Consider the following 23959-nt stretch of genomic DNA (forward strand, 5'->3'; position numbering starts at 1 on the left):
GCCTCTGGGCCCATCTGCATGCACAGACATCCTCTGGGCCTCTGTCCTTGGCACTGCCAGCACTCCAGCCTCTGCTCTGCTCTCCTGCAGTCTTGCAGCCATGCCACCCTGTCGCCCAGAGCACTGGGCAGGGCTCTCTATATAGAGTCAGTAACGATGCATTGCCCACACGTGTGTAGTGAGCTACCGAACCAGAGCCAGGTGAGAATCCTGGCCCCAGGAACCTTCATTTTATCCACACACACAAACCCTGAATCCATTAGCAGTCACACCTCATTTCCTCTTTCTCCAACTGGCAATGACTAATCTACTTATTGTCCATACAGATTTGCTTATCCTGGATAGTTGTATCAATGTAATCATACAGTAAGTGCCCTTTTGGGTCTGGCTTTTTCACTAATCATGATGTTTGCAAGGTTGATCCATGTTGTAACATGTAACAGTGTTTCATTCCTTTTTTTGGCTGAATAGTGTTCCATTGTATAGATACACCACATTTTGTTTTTCCATTCATCAGTGGATGAACATTGAGTTGTTTACACTTCTTAGCTATTTTGAATAATGCTAGCAAGAATATTATCCCTTTTTTTTAAAACTGCACTGTTTGAGATGTACACTATCAACATCATGGCCCTTTATCAATAAATTCTTCTACATGGCTCTCCCAAGCATAAGGACATTCTTTTTCGTAACCATGGTGCAGTTACCACATTTAGGTATATCAGTGATATAATACTGTTATCTAATATACAATCCATATTCAAATTTCACTGATTAGTGATTTAAACACCTTAAACAATTACCAATTTTTTTATTGAGGTAAAATACACAAAACATAAAATTAACCATTTAAAATGAATGATTCAGTGGCATTCATAAAATGAAGTGAAAAGTAAGTGTTCCCTCCTCTTTTCTGGAAGACATTGTGTGAGCTTGGCATTAATTTTTCTTCTAAATGTAGCCCACTGGATCAGGAACTTTCCTTTTCTGGGGCCTCTTAATTATGAATTCAGTTTTTTAAATAGTTTCAGTAGTTATTCAAGTTGTTATTTCAGCTTAGTTGACTTTTGGTAGGGGTTTTGAGGAGTTGGTCCATTTTAAGTAATTTGTCCAACTTATGAGCACAAAGTTTGTAGTGCTCCCTTATCACCCCTTAATGGCTGCTGCTCCGTCTCATTCCTGATATTAACAATACATCTCTTTTCTTTGTCTTTGTCAGTCTTTTGAGAAGTTTATTGACTTTTTCTGTAAGCAACTTTTTGAGTCATTGATTTTTCTCTGTTGTTTTCATTGTTATCGACTCCAACCCTTTTCTATTTCCTTCCTTCTGCTTGCCTTGGATTTATTTTGCTCTTCTTTTTCAAGTTTCTTGAGAGAGGAAATTAGGTTATGACTTGAGATCTTTCTTTCCTTCTCATGTAAATACAATAAATTTCCCTGTCAGCATTAATTTTGCTATGTCCCATATATTTTGATATGTTGTACTTTTTTTTTCACTAAGTTCTATGTACTTTTTAAATTTCTCTTAAGACTTCCTCTTTGACCCACAAATTATTTAGAATGGTTCTTTAGTTTGTAAGTGTTCGGATATTTTCCTGTTAATTGACTTGCAGTTTGATTCTCTTATGGTCAGAGAATATATTCTGTGATTTCAGTCCTTTAAATTTGCTGAGGTTTATTTCATGGCTCAAGGCATGGACTTTATTGGTAGATGTTCAATGGGCACTTGAAAAATAATTTATTCTGCTATTTTGGGGTGAAGCATTCTATATGTGTCAGTTAGACCCTGCTGACTGAGTGTACCATTTATTTATTCTGTATCCTTGCTGATTTTCTGTCCAGTAATTCTGCCCATTACTGAGAGTAGGGTATTAATGTCACAAAGTATTAATGTGGCTTGACTTTGTCAAGTTCTCATTTCATTTTATCAGTTTTTGTTCATTATATTTGAAACCCTGTTGTTTGGTACATACGCATTTAGAATTGTTATGTCTTCCTGGTAGATTGGTCCTTGAATCATTATGTCAAGTCCCTCCTAGTCTCTATTTATTCTTTGTTCCAAAGTCTACTTACCTGATAGTAACATGCCACTGTATTGGGCTTTTTTAAAATTAATGTTTGCACAGTATATCTTTTTTTAGCCTTTACTTCCAACCTAACTATGTCTTTGTATTTGAAGTAAGTTTCTTATGGACAGCATATCAGTGGGTCTCTTGTTAATCTACTCTGCCAGTTTTTGTGTCTGCCTCAGTGTATCAATATCTCTATCAGCTAGGAATGCCTGGGGATACTCACCTGGGCCCGTCCTACCTGAGGGAGCCCTCACAGACATTTCCTGGACCAGAACCAATGTCGTGGCTAGATGACCTCATTTTCTGGGAGGGAGGGAATGAATAAGGGGCCCATGTGACAGAATTACCTCCTTGGTGCTAAACAGAAAATCCCTGATTGATTTAAAAGGTCACTTTCCTGGAATAGGTCAAAACTAATTAAGTCTTAGAATGGGAAGCAAGTGACTCCATTTGGGCATCTTGTTTCCTTTTTATTTTTTTTTAAACACTGTGGGAGGTGACCCCCATTTTGGGAGAACTGGAAGCCCATGCTCGTCTTCTGTCGGCCTTACTGAATTTTAGTTCTAGTAGTTGTTTTGAGTTGCTACATGTAGTCATGTCTTCCACAAAAATGACATTTTCATCCCTTTCTGTCTTGTAGCTATACTTTTAATTTGTTTCAATCTTACTGCCAAGCAAAAAAGTTGAGTCTGTTTATTCTTTTTCAACATCAATAATGAATATGTATCCTTTCGCTTTGCCTGTATGAAATGAGAGATTTACTTTTACTTTTTTCCTTCCCTGCCTCTAAGATTTTATGATACAGTCTGGGTGTTTTAATCTCCATTTCTATCTTACTACCCATGATTTTCTTTTTTTTTATATGATCTGTCTTTACTACCTATGACTTCTTGACCTCTCCCTCACTGCATCTACTCTAGCCATAGTGACATTTTTTGCTTTTCCATCAAAAAAAGAGAGAGTTCCTTTTTTTCCTGGGAGAAGCTTGTCTCAGGCCTTTGCACCTTAAAATGTCTTAATTCAAATGTCACATTCTCATTAAGACCTTCCCCGACCAACCCACTGAACTTGTGATCCATACCCCATGGAGTCCCCCTGTTCTCTTCCCTACTCAGTTTGCTTTTCATGGCACTATTGTTACCAGGAAATCCAATCCAATAGGTCTCCCTGCAGGCTAGGTGAGACCTCAACCTGGGAAAGGGGTCTTGACTGACTGAGAAAGAATTCATGAGCAGGTCAAGCAGATGCAAGCAGAGAGAAGTACACACTCAAGGAGGGAACGTGGGCGTGCTCGAGAGGTGAGCAGCCGTATTTTAAAGTGGAAACGAGTACACACACTCGAGAAGGGAGTGCGGGCATGCTCAAGAGGTGAGCGGCACAATGAGGTTGGGCTTGGGTGGTCTTAGAGCTGGAGTTAAGCAAGGGGTGGAATATTCATAAGGATAGGTGGGGTTTTCTTGGAATAGAGAGGGGATTTCAGGGAAAAGGAGGTATGCCCTCTTTTTGTCCTGATATGGTCAGGCTCTGACCTGTGGTGCCAAGGGGTGTGTTTCTCAGTATGCTAATGAGCATAACATGATCTTTAGGGTAGCTGTAGGTTACCTAGTCTGCTTGGTTTGAACTGATTACAAATTGCATTCTGTGTTGCCATCAGTTCTTTTTGCTTCTAGCAGGTTTCTTTTCACTTAACACGTTCTGCCCACTGGCCACACAAACTGGCCTCAAGCTTTCTTTGAGTTGCCCAAGGCCTGGCTGTTTTCCTGAACTTCACTGCCTGTTTCACTGTGATTACCTAATATACTGTGTTATCTATTAACTGGTTTATTGTCTTACTTCTATTTATTAGAATGTAAGTTCCGTGAAGGCAGAAATCTTTCTCTGTTTTTTCACTGTTTTATTTCCAGTGCACAGAACAGAGCCTGGCACATACAGGTACTCAATAAGTGATGCCAGGGTTCTTGTTTGCAGAGTCGAAGAATGAACTTAGCAAACACTCAAGGTAGGAGAGCCAGAGAGAGGCTTCTATTTAGATATACAGTGAGAGGACAGAGCTCCTGGCTCACGCCAGGACGGGACAAGAGAGCCTGTGGTGGTGCTTTGTCCAGGGGATTTATAGTTGGTTGAGGATTTTCAGGAATGTGGGTAAAGTGCTAGGATTGCAGACTTGTACCAGCTGCCCTGCCCCCAAGGTGGGCTGGGTTGTGTTTGCTAGGGTTGTTTGCTGTGAGGTCATGGGTTATGCTGAGATACCCTTATTTATTTGCAGAACACTCAAACATTCCAGGTCAAGTTGCTCCTGGCTTTTTGAGCATTAACTGTTCTCACTGAAGATGTCTATATTCCTAGTCTGGTATCTTTACCCTAGAGAATTAGTGTGACCTTGGCTTTGCATAATGCTTAACACAGTTTCGATAGGGACTTCTTTGCACATTGTTACATTGCTCGGACTGTAAATATCCTACCTTGCATCTTCCGGAGGCCCTCCCCTACTCTGACTTCACCCAAGGTCCCTGTCTCATTAGTATTTATATAAATAACTCATTTTCATGTACTTAGCATTTTCCTTCTTTAAGTTGGGCAACCAGGCCAAAGGATGAATTTTTTTGTTTCCTTCTTGGTACCTTTTGCCATATAACTTACTTTTTTTGTTTGCTTTCTTGCTTATTATTTTGTACCGAGTAGTACTTTTCATGTTGTTTAAAATGTAAACAGTGTTAAAGGTGTTGAAAATACTCCTCCCACTTCCTTATCCAAGCACCCCATTCCTCTCCTCAAAAGCAACTCACTTCTCACTTTGTCAGTGTCTTGACATTCCTGGCAGCGATATTCCCAGGTGACTTCCTGAAGAGTTGATACCAAGTTACACTATAGGACAGAGGATTTCACGATGACGTCTGCCCAGAACAGTTCCTGTTTTCCTTTCTATCTACTGCTCAACCCTCCTCAGCAGCCAGTGTCAGCTGTATTTTAGTGACTGTTACCATCGCGCTAGCTGCTGAGGCAGTGAGATAAGGAAACACCGTTTTGCCCGTGCTCCTGAAGTTCAAAATCTAATGAGATGGGAAAATATCCACCCTTATAAAGTAACACGGGGTTTAAAAAGATCAAAATGATACATATGTCACAAAACATTGAGTAATTAATTATTGAATGATGTATAGACAACAAATACCATGAAAATTAGTTCATCAAATCAGAAGGTGAGTACATCTGTTAGGGAAAGCTAAGGAAGGAAGAATACATTGGCTTTAGATAGTCTAAGAAGAGTGAAGAAGGCAAAGAGTACTTTGTGGGCACTAGCAAACAGCTTCTACAGGAGAGCCTATGTTACCTCTTGCAGAGAAAAGCCTATGTACACTTAAAGCAAAATCAGTGAGGGCGATTGAATAAAGAAGTATGAATTCATTGAAGATTCAGAGGGAGATCATAGGGATTTGGGGGAAATCAAGAAAAAATTTTATAGAGAATTATGTTCAAGATGGAACTTGAAAGATAAATAGGACTTTTAATAGATACAAAAGGGTGACATGGCAGAAGACTCTAGTACAGGGGTTGGCGAACGACATCACTCAGGCTGACCACCCACCTTTTGACTACAGTGTTCCTGGAGCGCAGCCGCGCCCCTTCGTTCGTGGATGGTCTGTGGCTGCTCTCGTGCTTTAGTGGAACAGTTGCACAGCTGAGACCAGGTGGTCTGCAAAGTCTAAAATATTTACTGTCTGGCACTTCACAGAATGACTTGCAAGTAGATAGGATGTATGTGGGAAGGCATTATTGATAACTATTGGTAACTTATTAAAGAAATGAAAGTGAGATATTTACTGTAGTTGGAAGAAGTCACTATAGAAGTGTGGGTGGTTGGAGAGGAGGTTTCGAAGCCTTGAAGGACTATAATAGGAAACCATTGTTAATAGAGGAAGTGAGAGGCCATGCCAGGCTGGGCAACGGTTCAGTAAGGCACAAATGTGGCTTGTTCCTAATCGTGCTTTTTTAATCTTTCCCCCCTAGCTAAGAAAGATGAGGAAGATGGAGAAGAAAAGAAATCTGTGCAAAAGAAAAAAGAGTTAAAGGTGTTGAATGCAAAGATGGCCCAGACTCTCTGTGAGTAACTGCGTCATCCCAGCTAGTTGAAAAGTGAGGTGGTTCTTCCGAGAGCTTCTTCTGGTGGACCCCAGGTCCTTTGCCATGAGACTGCTATTTGTTGAGTTCCTGTTATATGCCAGGCATTGCATAGTGAATTTCTGATACCTTGCTCAATCCCTTCAGCAGTAGTGTGAGATTGTTAGTATGTATTTTTATGGCAAGGAAATAGAAGCTAAGACTTGTAGAAATTGGCCTAGTCACAGAGCTAGTAAGAGACAGGTCTGGGATTTGAACCATGGATTTTCTTATTTCAAAGCCCTTACTGTTTCCATTGCACCCACAGATCTGTCACAAATGTTCTAACCACTGTACATTCCCTTCTTTCTCACTTTAAGTATTTCCATTAAATGCAGGCACTGGCTTGACTTCAGTTAAACCTAAAATAACTTTGTGGTTTAGAATAAATAATGTAGTCCTGTACTTCTCAAAGAAGAATCAGTAACTCTAGAGTTCTGTTCTAAACTTGCCATACCCATAACTCTGATTGGTGGCAAAATTTCAGATCAAGAACTGTCTACAAAGTTGACATATGTAGTACTTATTTGATGATCAGGATGAATGTTCATTTTTTGTTCATTTCAACTGTGATCTCCCTACTTTATGCTGAGTAATATAGGTTTAAATATTTTATCAACAGGTATTTGAGGGTCTGCCGTGTTGCAGTCTCTGTCAAGTACATAGAGGCACGTGTGCCAGGGATGAAAGGGTATATATTCCATAAAACCCATTCACAATATTGAGGTGGGGCTGTTGTCCCCATTTTTCCAAATGAGATAACTGGAATTTAGATGGGACTTGGTGAAGGTCAAATAAGTAATGAGTATATATAGCTGAAAGTAAATCAGTGAGAACTATAAACCTTTACATTATTTGCAGCTTTATAATCTTAGCTCACTGACAGCAAATATTACTAAATAATATCTGTGGGTAAGTCCTTCTATGGAGACTGGAGACTAAAGTAATGTGAGATAGTTCCTCTTCTCAAGATTATCTCTGGAATATAAAGCATGAGTGTTACAAAATGACAACAAGATGGGGGGAGGGGTGGGTTAGTACATTGTTATTTCCAGTTGAGTGTTATTGATATGGAAAATGGAATGCAGATAAAGAATTGAGGTTAGGAGATGTAATTTAGTGATTCAAAAATTAAGTGCCTCTTACATGCTACAGACAGAAAGCTGTGTAAGACTAGTCTCTGTGCTCATGAACCATATGTCTGGTGGAGACAGAAAAGTAAATCATGATAATAGCATGGATGGTAAGTGTTGTGATGGAGGTGTGCTAGGAAGCTTGTGAGAGCCTGGGGAAGGGGCTTCTCAATTTGTGGGGATGGTATTGGAGCGAGCACCTCCTAGGTGTCCTTCTAAAGGAGGTATTGCTTACACTGAGTTGAAAGAGCTAAACAGCGAATTAAGTGAAGGGTTTGGGATGGCTCAGGCAGAGGGATCAGCATATGTGAGGGTGCAGAGGCATGAGACAACACTGTGCAGGGTGAGAACAACCAGTAGCTGAGTCCAGCTGAGTAACAGCCTCGTGCAGGGTAGTGGTGAAGGAGAAGCTTCCAAGACACAGATGGAGGCCCGATCATAATTCTGGTGGCTTAGGCTAAGAGGTACGTGTTTTATCCTGAAATCTATCAGAGTTACTGAGGGAACTTTAATCAGGAAAGAGTGATACGACCCTATGTAATTGTTTGGAAGGCTGCGTCAGCAGTGGCTGTGAGGCTGGTTGCTAGGGTAGTGGAAGGCTGTAGGCAGAGAGATGAGTATGTTACTGCTTTACATTAGGTGGGAGGGAGGCGGTCAGGGCCTGACGCTGAAGTAGTGAGAATGAATAGGAGGGCAGAAGGCATAAAGAAGAGAGAATTAAGGAAACTCAGTGATAGGTTGAGGAAATAAAGGAGGGGTTTCTTGGGTTTAGATCCCCGTAGAGTGGTGCCATCTACTGAAGTAGGAAAATTCAGCAGGAACAGATTGAGAGGTGGTAGGATGATGGGTAGAAATGACTGATTTTAGGATAGAATTTAGGATTCCTGTGGGACTCCTCCTCCAAAAGGTCGGGTGTATTAGCCATTTGGGTGTAGAAATCAGGGGAAGGTCTGGCTGGAGATAGGAATTTAGGAGACAGCATATGAGTCATAGATGAAGCTGCAAGTTCACTTGCAACTCAACTAATATTTAAGAGGCAAGAAAAAAGGTGGTGGCAGCTGGGGGGAGATGTCAAAGGAGGTTAGAAAGGAGCAGCAGGAAGCATGACGTAGTCCCAAGGAGTAGGAGGAGGCAGCAATGTCCAGCGAAGACAGGAGTCCGGTAAAATCAGGAGAGGTGTCCTTTGGGTCTGGCGTTAGGAAAGCCTATAGCCTAAGCGAGGATAATTTCAGTTGAGCATAGAAGTTAAGAACAGAGGCTCTGGAATCCATTTTTATTTAAATCCTGCTTCTAATTCTTAACTAGCACCGTGACCTTGGACGGGTAGCTTACCTTCCTTAAGTATTAGTTTCCTTTTCTGACACATGGGGCTAATAATACAAACTCACAGGGATACCATGAATAGAGTGAAATCAGGCCATGCCTTAGATTGTGTTCAAGGTGCTGCGTCTCACATGAAGTGCACACTCAGCAAGTACTTGCCGTCTTTTCATTGACTGTGGGGACAGGGAGCTGTGGCAATGGGAGAGAATGGGCTATTGTATTTTTAGTACATTATAAACTGAAAGAAGGAAGGAAGTTGGTAATCGAGGAATACTGAGTGGGGGTTTTTTTTTTAAGATAGAAGAAACTTGATGGTGGATATATGCTGAAGGAGAAGGTTCTTAGGGCTCCCTGTTCCACTGGAACATGAGGAAAGGAGGAGGGCGTGGGGATAGTTGCTGATAAGCTTATAGAGGTTTTGGTACAAGTTTGCTTCTAGATGATTCCAAAATAGTCCTTACAAAAGTCATTTCTAGTCTGGCCCCTAATGGTCAGTTTGTAAGTGGCATAAGAGAAAGCTTAGCAAGTAATTGAATAATGCCTTCAGTTTTTCTCAGCAAAGAGGAGCAAGATCTTACAAGAAATGGGGAAGTGGTGGGACAGTTGACTGAATGGGGGTATTTTGGAGGAGCTCCAAGAGGGCCAGAAGAGCGTGGACTAGGGACACAGACAAGGATTGCTCGGAGCGCAAAGCCCCAGCTGTCAGTGGTGCCACGACAGGTCCACGGATCCTGATCTGCAAAGCTTGGACCAGCTGTGTTCATCAGCCCAGGGGTACAACTAGAGGACTGAGATGGCTAGATTAACCCGGGACTAGGAGGAGAAGGAAGCAACATGGGAACAGTATCACTAGAAACGGAGTAATAATAGAGGGACCAATGTGACGGGCTCTAGGGGTGAGGTTACACAGAGAAGGCAGAGGGAAACCGAGACGTTCAGAGAAAGTTTAATGATGAGCAGTCTCGCCAGAGAGCATGTTCTGCTGAGGTTCAGGAGGCACTGTAGAGATTAGTGAGTGAGTTTAAGAATCAGAGCACTTCAAGGCAGTGACATCTCTGAGGAGAGGGTCATGGGAGTGAAGAACTGAAATAGAGCAGGGCGAGTGTCTCTGATGTGTATAGATGGAGATGATGAAAGGCTTCTTGCATGAGCAAAGGCAAGGAGTGGTGTCTGTAGAACGTGGTGCTTGGAGCAGTGTAGCTGGCGTGTGACACAGTCCTGGGGCTCAGTGAAAGAGAAAGCTGCGAGGTGGGCGCCTGAAACACGGACGCGGGAGCTGGGATTTAGCTACGGAGGCAGTGAGGAGCTGGTGGAGGCTTCTGATCCGTTAAAAGAACACTTGCAGGAAAATCGTCGAGCAGAGGTTCGTATGATGGGCCAGAAGGGGGAAGAGACTGGGAAGAACGTGCTTTTATGTCTCGTTTTCTGGCAGCGATCTTTCTGGGTTCCTGTCGCATGCCCTACGAGGAGATTAAGAATGTCATCCTGGAGGTGAATGAGGCTGTTCTGACTGAGTCTATGGTCCAGGTAAGCAGCCAGGTCATGGCGCTGGGGCTGGCTTTCCACCACAAAATGCTGGGCCTCGGTGCCTCTGCTCAGAGGAGGAGGATCCGGCACTGCCGACCTAACGAATGCTAGCTTCGGATAAACTTCCATCTCTCTGGTGGTCACGTTATTTCTGGTACATTTTTCAAAAGTCCCGCCATCCCACAAGCTGCCTCTTCCCCGCACCCCCACCGCTAGCCCATGTCTCCTTCTACATGGTCCTTGGGCAGAGGGAAGGCCTGACAGGAGGCCCAAGTTGTCAGCTCATCGCCCTCAAACTGAGGCAGCCCCCTCGTGCTTTCAGAACCTCATTAAGCTGATGCCGGAGCCAGAGCAGCTGAAAATGCTTTCTGAACTGAGAGACGAGTATGACAGCCTGACCGAGGCAGAGCAGTTCGGGGTGGTGGTGAGTGAGGCTAGGGTGGTGAGCTCTTCTCCGACTCCCTGGCTTCCCTCCTCCCTGATGGCAGCCAGGGCACTTGCTCCTCTTTGAACCTGTCTTTCTCTCTCTCTCTCGCTCTCTCTCTCTCTCTCCTCCCTCCTCTGGAACGCAGATCCTCCCAGAGGAGGCCCCAGCCCGTCTTTTCCGTACTTCTCTCTCTCTGTTGGCTGTGATGGAACTCCTTGTCTCCCCCACCAGATGGGCACTGTGCCCTGCCTGCGGCCTCGCCTCAATGCCATCCTCTTCAAGCTGCAGCTCAGTGAGCAGGTGGAGAACATCAAGACAGAGGTTGTTTCTGTGACAGCTGCATGTGAGGAGCTGAGAAAGAGTGAGAACTTCTCCAGCCTCCTGGAGCTGACCCTGCTTGTGGGGAATTACATGAACGCTGGCTCCAGGAATGCGGGTGCTTTTGGCTTCAATATTAGCTTCCTCAGTAAGGTGAGCTGGGGCTTAGAGCGGGAGGACCGCAGGGAAAGCTCTGGCCTCTGCCAGTCCGACATGGCAAACCAGTTAGCCTGAGTGATCCTGCGCACGTCAGGACCAACAAGTCCTCTTCTTCCCCCAAGCTTCGAGACACCAAGTCCACAGATCAGAAGATGACACTGTTGCACTTCCTGGCTGGGTTGTGTGAGAATGACTACCCTGATGTCCTCAAGTTTCCAGATGAGCTCGCCCACGTAGAGAAAGCCGGCGGAGGTGAGGCAGGTTGGGGTGAGGCTAGAAGGCTGTTCTGAGCCCCAGAAATCTCTGCTTGTGGAGGGAAATGTGACACAGTCTAGATTTTAGATCATTTTCAGTTCAGACTATTTTAGGTGAGAGTGGACAGGGTCTAAGCCAGAGGGAGGAGCCTCGGGCAGAAGAGAGGTCTCTACATAGTGGAAGCACCCTTTCCCTTCCTAGGGAAATGCCGAATAGCAAAACACAGCTAGAAGGGAGGCAGGTGTTTGTAGTCTGGGCCAACAGTTTTTCTCATTCAGAAAATATAGACAGAATGAGCAAAAATCAGGCCTCCCATCCTGGAACCAGGCAGAGTCAGAGCAGCCCTCCAGAGAGGCAGGAACAGGTTTCTGCCCAGCCTCGGTATTTCTGTGTATGTCTCGTTCCTCCCAAACTTTGTTCTCTAAAATAAATGAGACCAGGACCCCAGGGGATTTCATAGACTCTTGCTAACTTAAATGAAGCCTCTCTAGTACTGTACCGCTTGTGGAGGCTGGACGTTCAGTCATCAAGTAATCTATAGTTGCCCTGGGAAGATGAAAATGTCAATGTGTGAAACACAAGGAGGAGAGCACCTCAGAGAACAGCAGTGATTAAGCATCCGCTGTGTGAGGGGACTAAAGCTGTGCCCCGAGGGTGGAGGCTGGGGGTCCTGAGACTGGGTTTCATAAGCTCCTGCTGTCTGTTTTTATGTTTCCCTTAGTTTCTGCTGAAAACTTGCAAAAGAACCTATATCAGATGAAAAAACAAATTTCCGATGTGGAGCGTGATATTCAGAATTTTCCAACTGCCCTAGATGAGAAAGACAAGTTTGTTGAAAAAATGACTATATCCTTTCTTAAAAGGAGGGAATTGCTGCTTAGGAAGGGAAAGTAAATGTCCCATGGAGGACAGCAGGATAGACCTGGTGATACACAATTTTCCCCCCTATAAAACATGCATAGTTCTTGAAAGCGTTCTCACTGTTGTGGCAGGGGAAGCACATCAAACAGGTAAATTTAACCCCCCCACCCCCCACTCACGATTCCTTGTCCTCTGCCCCACTTTGCCACCACACACGCACACACACACACACACACACACGTATTCCCCTCTCCCTCCTCATCCTGTAGGTAGCCACTGCCAGTTTACTTCTTTATGATTTATACCTTGCAAGTTTATTTTAAGCAAAAATCGCACCATATGGCTTTGTGTACATAGGTCTTAGCCCTGTTTCCATAGTGCTATGTGCACAACAGCCTCTTTTTAGTTGACACCTCCTATTCTATGGCTGTACCAGAGTTTATGGTTTGTCACTCCCCCGTTTTGGATATTCAGATTGTCCCTGGCGCTCACTGCCATAAAGAGCGCCGTGTGGAGCACCCTGTGCACGCCAGTGCCCATCTTCTGAGAGTTCCACTGGGCGAGAGAAGTGGGTCTGCTCCTCAGTCTTGGTCCTTCACTCACTAGCTGCACAGCTTTGTGAAGGATGCCCAGGAGCAGTATGACAAGCTGCGGATGATGCACTCTCACATGGAGACGCTCTATAAGGAGCTGGGCCAGTACTTCCTCTTCGACCCTAAGAAGGTGTCTGTGGAGGAATTCTTCATGGATCTGCACAACTTCAGGAATATGTTTGTGGTGAGCAAGGGACACCTACTGGCTGGACCTTTTGCGGACCTTTCTCACTTTGTACTCGGTCCATGATGGTGGTGGACGTGCACATGTGTGAGTACATACATGCCCACATGTTCTTTTTTTCTCTCCATAGCAAGCAGTCAAGGAGAACCAGAAGCGGCGGGAGATAGAGGAAAAAATGCAACGAGCAAAACTAGCCAAGGAGAAGGCCGAGAAGGAGCGGCTGGAGAAACAGCGGAAGAGAGAGCAGCTCAAAGACAAGAATGCAGGTGAGAAGTGAAGGTGAAGGGCTGATGGGCTGTGTCAGGAGCATTTGGAAGGCTTCTCATCAGGAACGTCGAGGCCAGAGAGAACAGCTCATGTCTGAGCTCATCGCCTGGCAAATGGTTGTTGGGTTGACAGCCTTCTACCTCCAAGAGCCCGATGCTGGGCTTTAACCCCAGCTCAGTTACCGAGCATTCCCCTTCTCCGTGCTCAAGTCTGTTTCTCTCCTCTGCTGCTTCCTGCTTACGTCTCATCTCCCCAGTGATTTCACTACTGCTGTAAAGCATACTCTTTACTTCTGCCTGTCCTAAAGTTCCTCTGGCCTGTTTTCCTACCCTCTATGAAATCTTTTGTCCTTTTCCCCAAGATGTTTTCCTGGCCCTGCCCCCAGGTTTTAATGGTGGCTCGCTCTTTCTTTCTGCTTATTGCCCTCGGCAGTTGCACACACCAATCAGATTGCAGAGGAACTGACCTTCTGGAAGTGGGGCGGGCGAGCTGGCCACCCTCTTTCTTCAGGAGAATCTCTATTTCACTACCAGAAGCATGTCTTTGTGGAAACATAAGGCCTCAATTACTGGCCCTGTTTCCTGTCTCGGCTTCTTTCCCTTCAGCCCTTCTCCTTCGCTTCTCACCTGCATTCCTGTCTTTGAGCTGCTCTCTCCTCCGCTGTGTCTCCAGCCGCTCCTTTTCGGCCTTCTCCTTGGCTAGTTTTGCTCCTTGCATTTTTTCCTCTATCTCCCGCCGCTAACAGTCTCAGGCTGCTCCCTCAGTGGGCTGCGGAAATAGAGCATACACTGTGCTGCCACCGGCTACCCTTGAACCTGAAGGGCTGGCTGTGAGCCACCCAAGTGAAGGTTCTCAGGGCTGCCGAGCCTGGCGTGAATGAAGGCGACTTGCTGAGCACCAGAGGTGGGGCGACACTTTCTGCTCCCAGGGACTTTTCCTCAGCAGCTTCTGTCATGGTAGGAGCAGAGATCTGAAGTAGCAGAAGAGCCTACATTTCTCTTTTCTTCATACTTTTCGGGGAAGCGATTCCCCTACCCTTACCCCTGCTATATATAATACAACCAACTATCTTCCACCTGTCTCCGGGCACCATCCAGGACACAGTGAGCAAAGGTGGAGTCCGGTGGACATGGGGGATGAGGGCTGCACCCAGTCATCAGGTGGCGCAGCCGACCTTGCCCTGGCCTCCCCAGAGCAAGCAAATGAGGTCAGAATGTGGGTGAGCAGCGCTGGTGACTTTCAGCCAGCAGGTGGCGCTGGGAGCAGTGAGCCTGGCCTCCTAGCTGGCAGCCCCAGGGCTCCTTGGGAATTCAGTTTCAGAGTTCACCACCCTGAGCTGTTGCCATGGAAACAGAGCCTGGCTGGAACCAGGATTCTACATTAACTCTTTGTATTCCAGCCAGGAGGCTCCTCTTAGATGACCAGCTGGCTTCAGGGAAATGCAGCCGCTGGGGGCAGTACTTAAGCAAAATGCCGTTTTGATCAGTGGACTCATCTTTCCTCAGTCTTGCTCTGAAACTGGAACCGGGCTCTCCTTGAGAGGTTTATGTAAAATGAAGTGAAACCCTTGAGGATAAAGGGGGACTGGTATAGTTCCTTATTAATTTCATAAAACAATTCTCCGTACTTATTCTGTTCTTAGAGTTGGGTAATTCTGCAATTCTCTGTGCTAGTCCTGATTAGGGTGGAAAGGAGGGCCCTACTGGAAAGTATCCCAAGGCGTGTAATGGTTAATGGCAATGGAACCTTTTGTTCTAACCGTTTTTAAACATACACAAGTAAAATGGGCGGCAAGGCTTCAGGCTGAGCCCTCTGCTCTGAACCCCCAGTCACTGTGGGAAAGGGGAAGCCAATCAGTAGCCGTGCATTTTGTGTGGGGCTCATCACATGTGTGCTGCTCACACTGAAAAGCTTACATCTCCATCTTTGTTCCTGACAGAGGGCGATGAGACAGGTGGGACAGACAGCCTTCTAGAAGTACTGCAGTCAGGCACTGCATTCCGACGGAAGAGAGGACGCCGTCGGGGTAAGCAAGCAAATGGAGGCCAGCCTGGGTGTTGAAGCAAGCGATGCCTCTGCGCTCCTGACCTGCTTCTCTTGAGCTGAAGAGCAAGTAACTATATTCTGAGGGTTTAGAAACTTCCCTGCAGTGGCCTCTTCATCTTGAGTAGATTGTCTGGCCCTCTTCCTCCTGTGTTAGAAAGTACTGACTGTGGATCTAGGTCTTGAGGGCCTGACAACAGATCAGTTAAATTTGATCATTCCTGCATTTCTCCCCACTGATAAAGCAGAAATCTGGAATGAGTGAACCATGGCGCAGGACATAGACATTTGGATGGGTGTTTGAATGTATGAACAAAAATTGATACAAAACTGTGTATTAGATGTAGGAAATACAAAGAAAAAATAAGCCAAGAGTTCTTACTCTCAGCTTCACAAGGAGAAGAGAGAGAATAACAAAGTATAAAATCCTGTAGAGAAAAGGTTAGGCATCATTAGGCCAGATGTAAGAATAGAGAAAACCATCTCAATGGGAGAACTGTGCTGTGTCTGAGAACCCCTCCTCCTTGGGTGCACCTCAACCTCCACTGCCTTGCCTTCCCCACTTCCTCCCCGCCACCTCCTCTCCCAGCCTTCAGAAGATACAAGTGGATCACGCTGAGCCAGAGCCTCTAAGAAGAATTATAGAGATAGGAGGACAAATGATCCAGCATTAGCATGGGGAGGGCTCAGTGTATAAGGTCCCTTTGAGGGAAGTGTACGGTGGCCAAGAGACTAGTCCAGAGCAAGGCAGAGCCCAGGCTGCCCTCATGTGGGGTTGACCTGTGTCGTGGTGTCTGGTGAGGGCCCTTTGGAGCTGGGGGTGATGGCTTCTTTCCTAGGCTGAAGGGTGGGAGCTACAGAAAAGGAATCCTTAAGGGTTTCTGCTTCTGGGGGAGTTAGAGCTGTGTTCTCTATCCCCGACTGGTCTACTCTGTCGGCCTGTTTGACGGGAGCTTCACGTTAAGGCCATTATCGAAAGAGGGAGTAGCGTGGCTTGCTTTGGCCCATGCTTAGCTACTAACAGCGTGTCATGGTATCTCTGGGGCTTACAGACCTCCAGTCACGGCCGGGAAAGGAGAACTCCAGATCCAGGGTATGGAGCAAGCTAGCCCGCACTCCACTGGTCCTGGCCCAGATACTGCTGCCCATTTCTATCCATGCTCCGAGGGAAGATGCCCTCCTGAGGACTCTGTGTGACTTCAGAACCTTCCCTAAATAGGAGAATCCCTAGTTTCAGGTCTTACCCATATGCTAAGTACAGGCTCTCTAGAGGGGAGGAGAGGTAGTGATGGTAGTCTTAGAACTTCCTGGAATACGGCCTTTAGCCTTATGGATTGGGGTTTGGATAGATAGTGCCACTAGTAGTATTTTTGTGTTTAGTTGTTAAAAGTTCTTGCAACATTGTTTCCTTACCACCAAAGAAGGTGATGTGGCCTTACATCAAGTATTTCTAGCCAATGAAAGTACATTGCATCTCACTGTCTTCCTCTCTCAGCTAAGTGCTGGCCTGCATCAGACTTTTGGAGGGGAATTCCATTAAGCCTCTTCCTACTAGGATCCCAGGTGCTTCCTGTGCACAGGCAGCAGACATCAGCGGCTTTCCTCTGCAGCGGAGGCCCCGTGCTTGACTTCTTCCCAGTGGGAAACCAGGACTCACAGGCAGAGGAAGCAGGGGATTTTGTTGGAACGTAACCTTTCAGCAGAGGCCTACTGGATTAGTCAGAGTGCATTTCCCAGGGCAAGAAAGAATAGGAGACTTACACTAGGAGGTATTGAAGCAAAAAGAAGGTGAAAACGAGAACTACATTCTTGGCTCCATCCTGCAACCCTACCTTTCTGGGCTCCAGGTCCACTAAACACAGCTGAGCATTTCTGGGAGAATCTGTCGAGAAACTAGTTACTCTGGCGTGTGCCTAGTGCATCCGCATCCTAGAAAGGGATGTGGCCTCGTATCAAATGTAAACTGAAGGGTAAGCGTCAGAGTAGAGTGCAGAGACCTAGGATGAGATGAAAAGACCCAAAGTCAAGTCTAACTCTAGTGCTGTCTAGGTTACCTTAAACAAGTTTTGGGACTCAGTTTCTTCATGTAAAAATGAGTTGGAATAGAATGGTCTCCTGGTCCTTTCTAGCTTAATACTCTTTCTGTCCAGTGACAGTTGGACTGAGAGGAGAAAAAAAGGAGGAGGCCGAGCCACAAGGCCCTGATCTCAAGCGAGAAAGGCTGCATCTGTGGGCCCCTCAGTGGCCGCTGGACTTGGCTGGTCCCCTGCCTCTTGCGTGGCTGCCTCCGAGTGTTCCTCCTGGCCGATTGCTTTGAGCCAAAGAACCAGAGCACCGTCCGGCCAGTCTGCCCCACAGCCCTCTCTTCAGTTCCAGAGAGGCAGCTGTCCCTATTCAGAGACACTAGCCTTTTCCTTAGGATTTCAAGGAGTGTTAGAAAGAAATGAAAAAAAAATCTTGCAGTGTCTGGAGACCTGAGGGAGTGACCAGCACACAAAGGCCCATTGAGGAGGTGGAAGAGGAGGGTTACTGTCCCCACCGGTTCACTGAAAGTGACATGCAAGCCGCTGTGAACTGCAGGGAGGGGGAGCAGTGCTGTGAGTGTCGGGGGAAGAATCCCCGTGACTGTGTTACAGCTGCGATGTCAGGCTGCTGATGGAGTCAGCTCGTGGTTCCAACGACTCAACTCTATCTCCATGTCTGAACTGTGGCCTCTTACATACAGGCCATCTGCTCCCTGGGGTGAAAGTCAAGAGAAGGAAGAATTCTTCTGTCCCTTTCCCCTCCTTCTGCCACCCCTCAGCTGTGAGCACCACCACACTAACGGCCCTTCCGAGTGGGAAGGACTAAAGGCCTCTGGCGGTCGGCACCTAACCTCCCCCTCGATCGGAGAGCTCTTGCCCAGGCCCGCAGAGCTGGCTAGTGATAGAGGCAAAACCGTAGCCCATTTTTGTGAACCCAAGTCCAGGCCATTTCCACTGAGCCTATACCACCACTTACTCTCCCTCTACTTCTGTAAAAATAGGACAGGAATTATAATTAAGAGAGCCCCAGACAGAAATGAGTTCCTCAGCATGGGAATCCTCACCCCATCTGTCCTAGTTTCCTCTTCCCTGAGGAAGCTTATTAACAAGAACACTTCTTTAGTAGCAATTCTAGCCTGTGCTTATGAGTGTCTTTTTCCCAATCATTTACCTTTTTCTGATTCATCTGTATTGCTGTTATATGGTTGATCTTGTTTTTATTCCAGCCCACCCCAAATTGGCCTCAGCAAGCTTTGACCAGCGTCCTAGGATGGCCCCTTTCCTCGCAGTGTGGGGCTGTTCTCTGAGGAGTTAGTGATCCTCCCTGGCCCTGTATTGTCAGAAGCCCTGGCTGCTACGTGGCTGCTTTTCAGTAGTCTTAACAAGTACGCAAGTCAGGGAAAGGAGGGGAGAGGTCACTTTTTCTGGATTGTTCAGACTGTTCAGTATAAACTGTGGTCCTGAAGACAGGAAACTGGGACTCCTCTCTCCTGTTGATTCTGTTCCCAGTTCCAGCAAGAGCTTTCTCATTTCGGATTCTGACCTTAAGCCACATCATGTCCACCCCAAATGTACCTGCTTTCTAGGCTTGAAAGGGAACTTTTGGTCTCCTCCCCACCTACCATCCTCTCTTCATTTTTCTGAAATCTGTAACGCATCAGAAGCTTTCTGAATCTAGAAGCACTGTTTGGTTAAGTACAACTGGTATCTTCTTAGTTGAGAAGAAAGTAAAGAGAGAAGCAGCGCAGGACATACCGCCCTTGAACTCTGGCTTTTCCTTTGTTGCCCAGGGCAGGTTTCCCTGAAGACCCAGTGCTCTTAGGGTCTGGGGTGAGGAATCATTTAAACACCTAACACCCCTGAGTCTCACACACACACACACACACACACACACACACACACACACACACACACACACACAAATGGTTGCAGTATTTTCTCACTGCTGGAGACTGAATTCAGAGGAACACTGAAGTGGTGTCCAGCCACTGCCTTCCCAGACCCAAGAAGAGGGATGGCGTGTTTCAGAAAAGAGTGGGAGCTAAGTAGGTCTGAGGGAGATTTTGCTGGAGAGACAAGGAAGATAGGAGCGGGGTGCACATGTGGACCGTCCTAGTCACACCCCAGAGGGCTCCTTTTCCTCCCATCAGTCGCTGTGGCAATATTACGTGTTCATAAGCCAGGGTGCGGTGTGAGTAGAACCCCCTGGCGTCTGCACCGCACACGCACCACCTGTAAGCAGGTGAGCCCTTGGGCCTGTCAGTCGATGTTCACTGTTCGTTTTCCTCTTATTAGACAATCCCTTGTGCCCCTGGGAGGAGGAGGAGGAGGTGATCTGTACATCGGTAACCTCTGGGCCCGCTGTGGGCTCCCTGCTGGCCTGGGTAGCCTCTGCGGTGTGAACACAGGGGCCCTGGGCCGCATGGCTATAGCGAGGCCGAAGCCCTGGTGCAGAGCTGGGCCCCCTGCCCTGTGTGGCTTCTGCCCCACCGAAAGCTTTCTGCCGCCCACGGAAGGCGGCGGTGGGTGCCTCTGGACCTCCGCCTTCCTGCTGCTTCAGGGCTCAGCTTCCCACACCCAGCAAGCTGCTGCTGCTGCTTTTAAACTAAAACATACATCACATGCCTAAAATTCACCTTTTTAAAGTAGGCAATTCAATGTCTTTCATGTATCCATAAGGTTGCGTCTGTCACTGTCTGATTCCACAACAGTCTCATCGCCTCAGAAGGAAAGCCTATGCCTTGCGGGGTCACTCGCGTCCTCCCTCCCCCAGCGCCTGGCGATCACGAATGCTTTCTGTCTCTATGGATGTGTGCATTCTAGACATTTCTTAGAAATGGAATTACAGCATGCCTGGCCTCTGTGTCTGGCCCCTTCCGCCTCAGGCAGGCAGCTCTCTGTGTACGTCCAGGGTCCCTGTGCTGCCTCCAGGGCACGGGAGGAGGCAGGCGGTGAGGTGGGCATGGGCCCAAGGGACTGACTGCCTTCTTGTTGAGGATTCAGAGGCCATACACCTGGATTCCGTCAATGGACACCAGAGTCTTGGGGATGGCTCCCAGCAGTTAGAACAGAAACCTGTGGATTGACTGGTTCTTCTCTTCCCCTTTAAGATGACAGCTGGAGTTTCACAATCCCTTAGCCTATGAGGTTGACATTTCTCTGTAGGAGCCCCTACTGGCCATCTTTCCCCCCAGCTCTGCCTTCCCTGCCATACATTTCATTACCCACCCCAACACACCTGGCAGGGCCCTGGCATTTGTATCACAGCTGCTACCCTCAAAGAGGCGGGAAGGAGCTCCGCGTGTGGGCTTGGGGAGACGGAGGGAGCCTGCCTCCCAAAGCTGCACTCCACATGTGCTTGGACCTCTGCCCCTTCTTCTAAAGAAGGCCTCTGTGGGCGGGTAGGATTCCTCAAGGGAGGAACAACCTAAGACAGGCACAGTCGCAGGGGGGCCATCAGGAGAGAAATTGGGGACCAACAGAGGGGAGGCTTAGAACCTCACGCCCTGTTTTGAGAGCAATCTTCTGCATCCGTGGATGTTTTGTTGCCCTTGTCTAGCTTGGATTAATACTTAGTCTATAGGCACACACCTGATCATCTACATGTGCCCTCTTACAGCACTAAATTATGTTTTCTACCTTTATCTTGCATCTACCTACCACTTCAGCATTTTATTTAAAAAATTAATAATAATAAGGGAGAAATGTGGGATTCACATATAAATCATGTATAAAATCAAACGAATAATCATATCTGACTTGATTGTTTATAGTTCATGATGCATGATCAAAACCAAAAGTTTCTGTGATATGACTGCCCTTGCACTGTTCACCATGTAAGAACTTGTTCACCATGTAAGAACTTGTTTGTTATGCTTCAGAAGATTGGAGACTGTTGAGATATAGGCTTGGGGTTGATTAATGACTGTGCATTGAGTCCCCTATACAGAATTTTATTGTTGTTAACAACCATTTGATCAATAAATATGAGAGATGCCCTCTCAAAAAAAAAAAAAAGAAGGGCCTCTGTGAACCACACAGGACAGCCGCATCTGCACGGCTTCTGGCTGCCACCGGTTCAGAAGGAATCACACACTGGGCCTTCTGTAGTTGACGTCTCTCGTGTTTTCTATTGCAGCAAACAGGAAGGTTAGGTGTGCAGTCCCATCGGTCCCAGCCTCCGAGCTGACCAAGGATGATGCCACGACTGCAGTTCCTGCCAAGGTGGCCAAGAACAGAGAGGGAGTCCCCACAGTCCTTGAGGAAACCAAGGAGTCAACTGGCTGTGTGAGCCAAGCTGGGGCCTGTGGCCACAGCAGCTCCTCGGTGGAACTGGCCTGCTGCTGTCTGTACATCACACACAGCTTCAGCCGCCTGGAGGACAGAAGGAAAGGACAGTGTGGGGGAGGCCTGAGCCCAACCCCGCCAGCCCGCTGTTGTATTTACTAAAGCAGGCTCCGTGTTTGCTGCCTTCACCCTGAATGTCTCCTCGCTGTCACTCTGAGGCCTCGTCTCAGACAAGGCCCTTCCTGCATCCTCACCCCTGCCTTTCCAGGGGGCTTTCACTTTCACCTCGTTGGCCTTGCTGGGTTTGTGCTTTTCTTTAGTGGTTTCTCTGGCCCTGAGAACAGCATGGGGCTTGTGAACCTTGGGACTGTATTTCTCCTCCCACTGCTGTCACCCCCCACTCCACTCTCCCCTCTCCTGGCCGTTGTTATTTATTACTAGTGATGTGACATTGGGAGCTACTTCTTAGGAAGCGGGGAGCAAACCTCATCCTTTCCCCACCTTCCTGGGAAAGGCTTCCCAAAACAAAAAGGACCTGGACCACGTTATCTATTCTACAGTGGCCTGGGCCCGAGCCCGTGGGCAGGCAGGCAGGCAGGGCAGAGACTGGTGGGGCCCACCCCCAGCCTGCTGCCATGCTTTGTGCCCTTGCCTTTCTGGACCCTCTGCACCAGCCCCAGCCTGCTGAGCCACAGGTCAGCCCTCACCGCCTCCCCGGAGCTTTGGTGCATCTCATCTGGAATATGGGCTGTGTGTGACCTCCCAGACCTCACCCTCTGTGTCCAAGGAAATGGGAGGTGGAGCCTCCTGGCTGAGAAATTGTATTGCAAATCGATCTATTTTTGTATGAATCTTTTTTTTTTTAAAGGAAAATAACTCCTCCGTTCCCCTTCCTCCTCCATAACAGTAAGAGGCTTTGATGGCAGGTTTGAGAGAGTCCCTGGGTTTTCTCCCCACGGGCCTCAGTCCTGAACAAGTCCCCTGGACCTCCACCTCAGCTCTCAAGCCTTCCGGGCCCTTGCGGCCGATGCAGATTCTCTTTCCCAGCATCCAGTTTTGGGGCAGAAGGAAGCTCTTCTCCGGTTAAGCTGGACCAAGCCCAAGAGTAGTGGGAGCTCTGAGACCACAGTGTTTTTATAAATTCAATATATTTATCAAACCAAATGTGCAGATGCTAACTGGAAGTTCTGAGCACACATGCACCCCTGCTTCCATCTCAGCAGTGGGCAGGCCTCACTGTTCCGTGGCCCCAGCCCCAGGAAGCTCAGATTCTCTGACTCCAGGTGATACTTTGCCCTCTTTGTTGTTCTCTCAGACTTCCACCCCAGGTAGGGAGAGAATGGCACTGTTAGGGCCTGGCCCAGAATTGTATTTGTTGGAGCAAGAGGGAGCTTAGGAGACCTAAGGGTGCCTGCCCGGAGGCCTTGAGGCCAGGAGGCAGGTTCTGCTTGTCCGAGAGATGCATGTGTGTGAAGGGGCAACAGCGGCTCCTTTGAGCTATTCCCGGGAAGACTGCGGTACAGGGGGCCTGCTGCTCCTCTGGGTCCCCTCCCAATCCCTTCTGACACCTGGGGCTTTGACCCTTTCTTTTTTAAATCTACTTTTGCCAAGATGCATTTAATAAAAAAAGGGGGGGGACAAAATGCAAAAGTCCCTCGCCTCTTGGGCTTCTGGGATGTCATCACCTCCGGTTCATTGGATTTGTTACCAACTGTTAATAAAGCACTGACTTCAGCAGCACCGCCATAACAGCCTCCTTTGTGAATTTCTGTTCTTTCCACTCTTGTCCTGCTTCAAATCCCTGGTTGACCTGATAATCTGTTGTCAAAAAGTTTAAGGTGACCGTCATGTGCCAGGCACTGCTTGGGTGCAGGGGTTGAGATGATTAATGCGTGCTGGCTTCCGCCCCACATTTGCCCCCCCATAAAGGACTAGCCCTGCCCTTCCACACAGCTGCCTCTTGGCTTGGACCCCTTCTCTGGAGCTCAGTTCTAGCCCCCACCTCCCCTGACCCCAGATGAACTCAGAGTTTCCCTGCAGTGCCTCTTGCTGAGGGAAACCCTGGCTCCCTGTTCTCCCATCCCCCCACTCCCTCGGGTGGCCTCAGAGCTCATTCCAGACTAGAGGAGCGTACATTGGGGTGGACACCTGGGTCTCATCCACAGATCCAGATGACTTCCTGCTCGGAGCCATTCTCATTGGAGCGAGTAGTGACCTGCACAGAGAAACCTTACAAGCTAGTGCAGGCCCAGAATAGACAGGGAGGGGCCTGGAGAGGACCACAGACCCATTCGGGCAGCCCTGGAACTGGAAATAAAAGGCTTTTAC

General features: G+C 47.4%; 1 protein-coding gene across 1 annotated transcript in view; it reads left to right on the forward strand.

Annotated features, from left to right (window-relative positions):
* LOC118929726 (protein diaphanous homolog 1-like) overlaps positions 1 to 22225 on the forward strand; it is a 64994-nt gene extending 42769 nt beyond the window's left edge. The window contains exons 11-20 of the mRNA XM_057490526.1: positions 6081 to 6173; positions 10119 to 10213; positions 10536 to 10637; positions 10872 to 11111; positions 11240 to 11369; positions 12094 to 12218; positions 12846 to 13010; positions 13141 to 13276; positions 15217 to 15303; positions 21483 to 22225. Coding sequence (XP_057346509.1) covers positions 6081 to 6173; positions 10119 to 10213; positions 10536 to 10637; positions 10872 to 11111; positions 11240 to 11369; positions 12094 to 12218; positions 12846 to 13010; positions 13141 to 13276; positions 15217 to 15303; positions 21483 to 21793 — 1484 coding nt within the window. The 3' untranslated portion in view covers positions 21794 to 22225. The remainder of the gene's footprint in view (positions 1 to 6080; positions 6174 to 10118; positions 10214 to 10535; positions 10638 to 10871; positions 11112 to 11239; positions 11370 to 12093; positions 12219 to 12845; positions 13011 to 13140; positions 13277 to 15216; positions 15304 to 21482) is intronic.
* Positions 22226 to 23959: the final 1734 nt, after the last annotated feature.

Source organism: Manis pentadactyla, chromosome 13, assembly GCF_030020395.1.
Source record: "Manis pentadactyla isolate mManPen7 chromosome 13, mManPen7.hap1, whole genome shotgun sequence".
Classification (NCBI taxonomy): Eukaryota; Metazoa; Chordata; class Mammalia; order Pholidota; family Manidae; genus Manis; species Manis pentadactyla.